The sequence below is a fragment of the Lepidochelys kempii genome, chromosome 27, assembly GCF_965140285.1.
Source record: "Lepidochelys kempii isolate rLepKem1 chromosome 27, rLepKem1.hap1, whole genome shotgun sequence".
NCBI lineage: Eukaryota > Metazoa > Chordata > Testudines > Cheloniidae > Lepidochelys > Lepidochelys kempii.
Window position 1 is genome coordinate 12,404,609 of NC_136406.1, and position 10,192 is coordinate 12,414,800.

At 46.0% G+C, this 10,192-nt stretch overlaps 1 protein-coding gene across 1 annotated transcript; it reads left to right on the forward strand.

The window, feature by feature from the left end:
- Positions 1-278: 278 nt before the first annotated feature.
- On the forward strand, positions 279-3,179 carry GIP (gastric inhibitory polypeptide). The gene is made up of 4 exons (XM_073325513.1): positions 279-352; positions 1,007-1,153; positions 1,482-1,613; positions 3,083-3,179. Exons 1-4 carry the CDS (start codon positions 279-281, stop codon positions 3,177-3,179), a joined length of 450 nt encoding a protein of 149 aa, XP_073181614.1.
- The last annotated feature ends 7,013 nt before the right edge of the window (positions 3,180-10,192 follow it).

The window sequence follows — 10,192 nt, forward strand, 5'->3', positions numbered from 1 at the left end:
AATTTACATTCTACCATGTATTGATGATTCCGATATAAAACCGTAAAGTGGCAGGGAATGGCTTTGGGTATGGTGTGTGCAGAAGTCACTTTGTGTTCAGGAGAGACGAGGCTGTTCCAAGCATAGGGATAGGATTCATGCATTACAGTCACACACGCAAATTACACACATCTCCTTCAGCTTGCTTTCCTGTTCGTAGATCACTTGGTTGTCTGGCCTTGTTGGTCATCTGTATTGCTCACACTTTCCGTCTTCCTTCAGAGAAACAAGCCAGGAAAATGGTGTCCTTGAAAGTTCTTGCTCTGCTCATGGTCTCTCTGAGCCTTGTTCTGACAGAGGAGAATGACTTCAGGTAAGCCACAAACATTTTCAGTGCACTTTAGACCTCCAGTGATTTCACTGGGCACTGGATCAGATCCTTAGCCAGATCTCACGTGGTGTATCTCAGTGCGCAGAGAGGCGAGCAGAGAGGATGATCAGGTATAAGGGAGATTTGTCAGCCAAGTGCCCTGAGCACAGGGATGGGAGCCAAGAATTCCTGAGTCCCCAGCTGCAAACTTCACATGCAAATGAGCTAGAAATAAACGAGGATGGCTAATTCCTCAGGGGTGACCGGCTTGGATGGCTCTCATGTATTGAAGCTGGTAAAGCCACAGGCAATTATACAAAATGGACATATGATATAACTCCTCCCCCGCGGCCCCCCGTAAACTCACTCCCACAGTGGGACACAAGTGACTCCCACTGAAATCAACAGGAGTTACTTGTATCCTGAGGGATGGAAGGAAAGGTGGGAAAGGAGGATCCGGCCCCTGTGTACTTCACTAAGTTGGGCAGGCACTGGGGGAGCCTCGTCATGGCACTAGAGATATTGCAGCTGGTAATGAAATGTCACTAACCACAGTCATGAAATGGGCATTTGCCTTGAGCTAGAAGCAGGGGGGCCTTTGCAATGTTTTCTCTCTGCCTAGCCATGATTCGCTCTGTGTCTCTCCTGCATTCTCAGTGCCAACCCAAAGAGTCCCAGCACCAGAGCCATACAGCGACGTTACTCCGAGGCCATCCTGGCCAGCGATTACAGCCGGACCATGGATAACATGCTCAAGAAGAACTTTGTAGAGTGGCTGTTGGCCAGAAGAGAGAAGAAAAGCGAGTGAGTCTTTAGTGTTGCCATTGTCCAAATTTCAGGCTGTCGTTGGCCACACGGAAGCGTATGGAGAGTGCAGAGCCCAGAATATGTTTCTTGCATGACAGCAGCAATGTTGTGGGTGCTTGAACCCCAGGAAATGCTTCTGTTCCATGGGGGGGACACAGCACAGCAAGTCTCCCCTTTGCTATCTAAGGCTGCCTCCTTTGGCAGCTGTGCTGCTGGTCCATGGCATGGGGAGGGAGATGTGGCTCAGAAATCAAGGAAGGGAAGCATGTTACCACACTCTGGTGGAAACCCAAGGTCAAGTCCTCTTTGAATTTTGCCTTTCCAGGAACGCCATCGATCCATCTAAGAGGGAAGCTGAACCCCAAATGTCAGTTGTCAGTGGCCCAGGCTTGGAGCTGGCCTCCCAAGGGGCTCAGGACTTCTTTGTCTGGCTTCTAAAAAACAAAAGAAAACAGAGGTGAGTTCTGTGACTGGAGAGCTATTTGATTGTGGAATAGTATCCCCATTGCAGGACGGGATCCCCAGTGGTTGAGTGATTTGAAGGAACACTTTCAGATTATAAAGCTTTGTTAAGAATTAGAGAGAGTTGAAACTTGGCATTTCCGATCTTTAATTGGGACGCTGGTAACAACATGACTCACAACAACAAATTCTGCTGGAAAACAAAGTGTATCCCTGGTGAATTCTAAATGCAACTGTCAATTCATTCCATTCATGGCCCTCCCTTTTATGCACAGCAGAAGGTTTAGGAACAGGTGTGGGGGTGTCAGAGAGTTTGTAGAATACCCCACACCCACAAACACACTGGTCACCATGCACCCTAGAACTGCAAAGAGGAGTGAGCTCGACCAACGGACGATCAGTGCCACATTAATGACTCTGTCTGAAGGGCTTGTCATGTCAGAAAGGGGTTAAGTCACTCACGTTTCCTTCCTGGTTAGTCAGCAGGAACGCCTACAGCCGTTGAGATGTCCTCTTCATTCTGCCTTCCTCACTGAAGCTTTTATATTGTACAAGAGAGCCTGGTTATTAAGACCAAAACACCCTTTAATTTAAACTGCCTGTCACTGCTTATGGCTTTGCTGGGATGCTCAGACAGCAGCTTGGGGTCTTCTATTAAGGAGCAAATGACCGAAGGGAGATTGTCTTGCCTGCTGCAATAACCAGGACTCCAAGTGGCATCTTGAGGGACAAGCCTGGATCCATGCAGGATTACCTAGATCAGGTCCAGATTACCTAGATTGGTCCAGATCAGGAGGCAGAGATTTATTTGGGAGGTTCCTCAACACGGGGGGTAAGACGGAGGGAAAGCCATGCTGTGCTTTCAGAGGGAAAGAGCGTGGAGGGATACATTTCGTAAAGGATAATGCAGAGCATTGAGAGAGGCAGAGAGGAGGGAAACACATGCCCCTGACTGGGGAGTCCTTGAACAGTTAGAGCCAGACAGCAGGTGAATTCAGACAAGACCCTGAGCTGCAAAATTTGAATCTTGCTCTAAACTTTCCCATTCAGATCCAGTTGATCTGGGCCCAACTGAAATTCTCTTGGTTTTACCCTCTGATAAGAGAATCACTGTCCAGTCTGCCCAGCAAAGCAAGTTCTCTTTGACATTGGCACTGCTACCTGTGCAAAAATTCTCACCTTCAAACCTCTCTTCCGGGCAACCTGAATTGCATGAGCAAATTTTCTAGTGAAGACAAGACTTTGAAGCTGAGAAGGAAGCTTGCTCTGCCAATGCCCCATCCTGTATCTGTCCAGTGTAAGACTCCAGTCTCCAGGGCTGGCAATCAAACATCTTCCAATAGCACTAAAGCGAGTGACTATATTTGCAAGCGAAGGAAAACACAAAGCTGCGGGTCATGGGGGGAGATCTGTATTCCTGGCTTCTTATCAAATCCCTGTTCCTCTGATTTACATTTGTTGCAGTCTTACTGCTCCCAAAGAATCTGATCACTTGAAAGACGTTCTGAGCCCGGAGCTATTGGCGTGGCTGATGTCTGCTGATCTCTGCAGACCAACGTGAGTGGCTGTTCTTCCTAGTCCTGTTTTTTAATGCTTCTCTTCAGTTCCCATCCCCTCTCGCTCTCACTGTACAAATAGCTGCATAGAGGTGCTGGGCTGCTTTGGTGACAGACTTTAGATTTCTTCAGCTAATGTTCAGGTCAGATCATTAGCTGCCCTGGCACAGCCCAGGAATAATGTCTTCATCCCACCTTAATAATAACATAACATACATGAGAACAGCCACACTGGATCACACCAATGGTCCATCAAGCCCAGTATCCTGTCTTCTGACAGTAGCCAATGCCAGAGGTTTCAGAGGGAATGAACAGACCAGGGCAATTATCAAGTGATCCACCCCCTGTTGTCCAGTCCCAGCACCTGACAGTCAGAGGCGTAGGACACCCAGAGCATAGGGTTGCAGCCCTGACCACCTTAGCTAATAGCCATTGATAGACCATGAACTTATTTAATTCATTTTTTGAACCCAGTTATACTTTTGGCCTTCACAACATCCCTTGGCAAGGAGTTCCACAAGCTAACTGTGTGTTGTGTGAACAAGTATGTCCTTTTGTTTGTTTTAAACGCGCTGCCCACTAATTTCATTGGGTGACCCCAGTTCTTGTGTTATGTGAGGAAGTAAATAACACTTCCCTATTCATTTCTCCACCACATTCACGATTTTATAGACCTCTGTCATGTCCCACCTTAGTATCTCTTTTCCAAAAATCCCAGTCTTTTAAATCTTTTCTCATATGGAAGTTGTTCCATGCCCCTAATCATTTCTGTTTTCCTTCTCTGTACCTTTTCTAATTCTGGTATATCTTTTTTGAGATGGGTTGCCCAGAATTGCACTCAGTATTCAAAGTGTGGGCGTACCATGGATTTATATAGTGCCATTATGATATTTATTGTCTTATTATCATTCCTGACATTGTGTGTGCTTTTTTGGCGGCCGCTACACATTGAGTGGGTGTTTTCAGAGAACTATCCACAATGAATGAATAGTACGAGGGGGGCCATGATAAAAGGATGTAAAATAAGGAACGGTCTAGGGAAGAAAGATCAGGAATTTCTGTTCTCACAGTCTCATAACACAAGAACAAGGGGGCATTTGATTAAACTAAAAGGTGGGAAATAAAAACTGTTTAAAGGAAATATTTTGTCACACAACGTGTGATTAAACTGTGGAACTCACTGCCACAGGAAGGTGTTGAGGCCAGGAATTTAGGAAGATTCAAAGATGGATTGGACACTTAGAAGGATATCAAGAATATGTACCACTGTCATAATTAATTATGACAATTTTCAGAAGGGATATTAAGCCTTGTGCATCAGGGTTTAAGCTGATCTCTTTTAGAGACCAAGATGAGACCTGGAGGGTGGGGGACAGATTGTCTCATATCTGCCTACTGTGGGGTTCGTGCACCTTCCTCTGAAGCATCTGCTGCTGGCCACTGTACTTGTCAGACTTTGGATCTGATCCAGCCTGGCAATTCCTGTGTTTCACCTTGACATGTCATGAATTCTGGGAAGGTCTGGGAGTCCCTGCAGCTCCCTGTGTAAGTTAGAGCAGTCCTAGGGAAAGGAAAGACTCTTCATTGACTTCAGTGAGCTTTGGATCAGGGCCTTGGTGCCCATTGCTCTGCACAACAGTGTGTGTAGGTGGGTATTTAACAGCCAAGAACAACAGGGTAAATGCCTATTCTTATGAGAAGTAAGATGCTTAGATACAGAGGTGATGGGCACCTTAGAAATGCCATAGAAAGAAAGCTGGAGAGGATCTGTAATATCCACCCAGAGCAAGTAGAAGCTTGGGCCCAGCTCCACAAAGTTATTTAGGCTACTAACTTCCATTGATTTCAATGAAAATGCAGATCTGGGCCTGTTTCTAGATACCATCTAGGAGACCCCAGCAGGGTAAGTTGCACGGAACGCTGTTTAGAATGATGGGCTCCTCCTGAATTCGAACCCACAGCTCAGAGAGAGAATTATTCCTGCCCCCCCACTCCAAAAGGCTTGAATATAGCAACACATAACATTATTCCTTCTCCCAATTATCTGTTTTCCCAGGACTCAGTAGCCCCAGGACTCTCCAGAGGAGCTGTCTATGCACTCTAATAACGGACGTGTTAAGAATGAAGAAGGATTTTGTAGCCACTTAGCTCAGTATTCTCCCTCTGTGCATATTGTGCTCTTTGCTACTGTAAACAATAAAGAAGGTAGTCTGAAGCTGAAATGAGACTGAGATTTTTTTTTTAATTAATGGAAATATGACAGGATGACTGGGAGGATTGCCAACCCTCCAGGATTGTCCTGGACTCTCCAGGAAGTAAAGATTAATCTTGAATTAAAGATTATGCCATGTGATGAAACCTCCAGGAATACATCCAAGCAACATTGGCAACCCTACCAGTGGTCCCTTTAAGAGTGAGTGGGCTCCAGGGTACCAGTGATTGGTTACCTTCTGCTGAAGTGGGTCTAAGGGACGGCTCCTGAGTCTTATATAGGGAGGAGACACAAAAACAAGGAGGAGAAAAAGGAAGAAGGTAAGTCTAGTAAGAGGCACCCAGAGTCCTGTGCTAGAGAAGAAGCTCGTCTCCAGAGAGAAAGCTCTGAAAAGCTGGGGAAAGGTGTCAGGGTGCAGATAATGCTTAAAGAAGAAGTTTGTCTCCAGATTGAGAGCCTGACAAGAGATCACCTGGTGAGGGGGCAGTGGGATGTCTAAGCATTGATTTAAGATGGTTCAAGGAAGAGTGGAATTGTTGAACTGGAGAAATTGAAAGGAGAAGGAGAGACTACTATTGTCTCCGGACTTTGGAGTTTAGGACAAGGTGAATCCTCCTGTCTGTGCGAGTGAGAAGGTGACTTTGTCCCAGTAAAGAAACCCAGGTTGGGCATCAGCATGGATCATCCTGGTGTAATTCTAACGTGGAAGCCCTAACTTGTGGGGAAACTGAGGCAAGAAAGGTGCTGCAGAGCCACACTTGGCCAGAAGGGGCTGTCACAGGGCAGGCACGCTCTTTTACAGGGAGATATTAAAAGAACAACAACACTGTGCCCTGGCAACCAAGGATCTCCAAGCACTTTAGGAACATTTATTAATTTTACCCTCGTTTTACAGATGGGCAAATTGTGATACAGACAGGTTAAAAGCCAGATTTTTAAAGGCCCAGCTCCCATTTAGGCACCTGACTAAGGGCCTGATTTTCAGAAGTGCTCAGCAGGCTGATCCCTTCTGCAAGTCAAGCCCTGACTGGGGGCAGTGACCTTTACTAAAAACTTAGCGGTAAATGGCCTGCCTAAAGGCATAGAGTGAGTCTAGGGCCGAGTCTGAAACAGAACCCAGATCTTGCCTATGCTCAGCCCTATGTCATAACCACAAGACAACCTTTCCTGTCCACACTCTTGGTTCCTCTTGCACACGTGTATCCCAGTAGGGCTGGGCAGGGCCGAGACTGGAAGTCCATTGCAAAATAAATCCTTTGTTAGAATCCATTTCGGAATTAAAAATGGTTGCCTGCAATTGTTCTGGGCCCTGATACAGCAAAGCACTTAAACCAAGCATTGCTGAATTCACACCTGAGACGTTTCAGGATTCTAGTTTGATTGGCTCACCGCTAGAGGGAGGGCTTATAAAATAAATCAAGGAACACACTTTACCAAGCTCAGTTTACTATGGTAGGACTACATTTATCCATGGTGTAACTCAGCTGAGGCTGGCTCTATGCTACATAGTTTTGCCGACACAGCTATATCGGTAAGAGGTGTGATCCTCGACTGCCATAGCTGTACCAGCAAAAGCCCTTTGTGCAGGTGCAGTTATAACGGGAAAGACTGCCCTTTTGCTTGTTTCACTGGGGGGAGGGGGGGGGAAGAAGGGAGGGTGGAATCAACTAAGGGGGGATATGATATAGATCTATAAAATCATGAATAGTGTGGAGGAAGTGAATAAGGAAGTGTTATTTACCCCTTCACATAACACAGGAACCGGGGGTCCCCCAATGAAATTAATAGGAATCAGGTTTAAAACAACCCTAAAGAAATACTTCTGCACACACTGCACCATCAACCTGTGGAACTCCTTGCCAGGGGATGTTACGAAGGCCAAAAGTATATCTGAGTTAAAAAACAAATTAAATAAATTAATGGCAGATAAGTCCATCAATGGCTATTAGCCAAGATGGTCAGGGATGCAACCCCATGCTTGGAGTGTCCTGAAGCCTGACTGCCAGATGCTGGGACTCGATGACAGGGGATGGATCACTTGACAATTGCCCTGTTCTGGTCAGTCCCTTTGAAGCGTCTGATATTGGCCACTGTCAGAAGACAAGATACTGGACTAGATGGATCATTCATCTGACCCTGTATGGCCACTCTTATGTTTTGCTGGTATAAGTTGCATCCACATTAGGAACCCTTTGCCAAATACTGTATACCAATATAGCTGTACCAGCAAAGCTCTCCTAGGGTAGACTTGGCCTGGGGTTAATGACAGTATCTCATGAATTTGGACCCATAATACAGCCTCATCTAAGGAATGTGCAGGGCACGTTGTCAAGATACCATTGTGTCAGTCTCCTCTACTGGATGATGCATGGCCTGGGTAAAAGAATTGCAACCCATTTCACTGTGGACACGCGTCCATGCCATTTAAACCAAAAAAAAAAAAAAAAAAAAAAGACACAGTGTTCATTGTCACCTCTGCAGGCAGACGCAGCAGCAAGGCCAAGGACTGAATGGAGACTGAGCTGCCCTTTCAGTCCTAGAGAGGTCTGCTACAGCTCAGCGTTGAGACACATTGGCAGGAGGTGTAAACGTGTCCGGCTACTATGCACGCTATTCCTGCTGCATGGCTAAATGGAGGACTTTAGTCTCCAGGGTTAGCATTGATTCCCTTGTTATCTTCTTGGGGCATGCACTACTTTGTGGCTCTCCTTTATTACCCCGCTGGAGCCAGCCCTGCAATTTTGATTTGTCCTAAGGAATCAGCTGTCCTCCACTTCATTTTGGCCCATCCCTTCTTTTGAGGGGGGCCACCAATTTTGTCTGCGGGCAGGCCCTTTCAGGAGCCATCCCACCACCTGCTGGAGATCAAAGGGGATAGCACATTTCACCACCGCTTCATTCAACATTGTGCTTTTTAAAGGCAATTACTAAAAAGCAAAATTGTCTTTTACATGGATTTTTAATAATATTTGGATAAGAAAATCTTAGAAAGGACCAAGAGTTCTTTTAACTCTTGCTAGCATGGTTGTAAGGGGAGTTTGTCTATAGACAGGGATTGTTTTATTTTTGACCCATGCGACAATTACCAAAAACTTCATTAAGAATTGAGATTGCCCAGTTGTATCTTGTGCCCTACCAGAATGTCAAAAGCGGCTAAACTGAAACCTCTGAAAACCAGAAAATACCAATTTAGGATAATGCCACACCCAGCAACACAACCTCTTTGAGCGATGCCCTAAGATGCCACTAACATGCACTACCGTCACGGATGCTACAGGACACTTTGGGAACAGAGCACATTAGTATTATAGGACAGAGTCTAATGCATTAAGACCTTTAAAAATCTGGAACTTTGTTTTATTTTTATACAGATCATCTATATATAGATTGAAATTTAAGACAGTTAAAAGCAGAAGTTCCATAAAGCGCTTTTTTTGGTGTGTTTTAAATAAACAAGAGCATTGGAGATAAGGCGGGATTCATTTAATGCATGACTTCATTGAGGGTTCATGAATATCAGGGGGACTGCAACCATCTCGCAGCCTGCCAATGTTGCTTAAAGATAAGGGGATCCTGGGTAGATCAGAGGGAAGCCCTGGTATGGAAAAGGTGTCATACCACTGATTTAATGTATGAAGTTGGATAAGATCTGGTTCAAGATTTAGCAGGCAGGGGCTCTCCCAGCAAGTGACATGACTATCTCCATGGGCTTAAATAATTTGTGAGTTTCACACACAGCAAGGGTGGAGTGAAGCCAAAATGTAAATGTGAAATGAGCAATGTACTTTATAATGAAAGACACCTGAGAGATCTGATCTTCTCTGACTCTGATCCCTGCCTTCTTCTACCATTAGTTGTAATTGAATAACACCTGCAGGGTCTGGGAAATAGGGACAACCCAGTACTCACGGTTTATCAAGGTCTGACCCCCTCGTGAAGTAGGTGTGAGGGGAATCTCTTTTAGATGCTGGGCTGCAGAGTGTGCAGTCACTCAGCATTCGGGGGCGAGAAGGGACAAGGAATCATCAGCCTTTGGGGTACAAGGGTTCAATCATTCCAAGGGACAGGAACGCAAAAGTGGGGAAGGCAGGCCACACAGGGTATGTCTACATTGCAATATAAGCCTGGGATTCAAACTCAGTCTCAAGACTACCCACCTTCCATCTACATGCAAATCACGCTAACCCAGGGCTTGGTCCCAGCACCCCATGGCATGGAGGGTCCAAGCCTGAGTCAAGCTGGGACCCAGGGTTCAAGCCCTATTGCTATGCAGTGCAGATGCAGCCCCACTAGACTTGTGATCTGGGAGCCTGCCAACAGTACTCCATGAGCCCATGGGCCAACTTTCTTTGTCATCTGATCAGTCAAGTTTGGTGGACAGTTAAGTTTTCCCACACTTCACCATGAACAAAGGGCTACAGCAGATGCCTGCCACATTTTGGGAGGGTGCTATGAAGTCTGGGGGAGTCACAGGTGGGGATCCTGCATTCAACAATGCCTAGCCTATGGTTACAAATGAGTGTAGACACTCAAACTCTAGCTTAGCAAACCCAGGGTCTGCTAACCTGAGTTTTATTAACCCTGAGCTTACATTTACTCCTGGGGGAATTGTGTGCCACTGTGCATGAGCAGAATTCATGTCCCCTGCAGATTTCTTTGCTTCTCCGCAGAAAATGACTTTCGGACAGGGAAGCAAAGAGCAGTCAAGCACTACTCCCTAGCAGTGCAGGTACATTGTTTCAGGCACCTGGAGCAGCTGGCGGAGAGCTCCCACCTTTGTGCAGCCAGTGGCCTGTGCTCCCCACT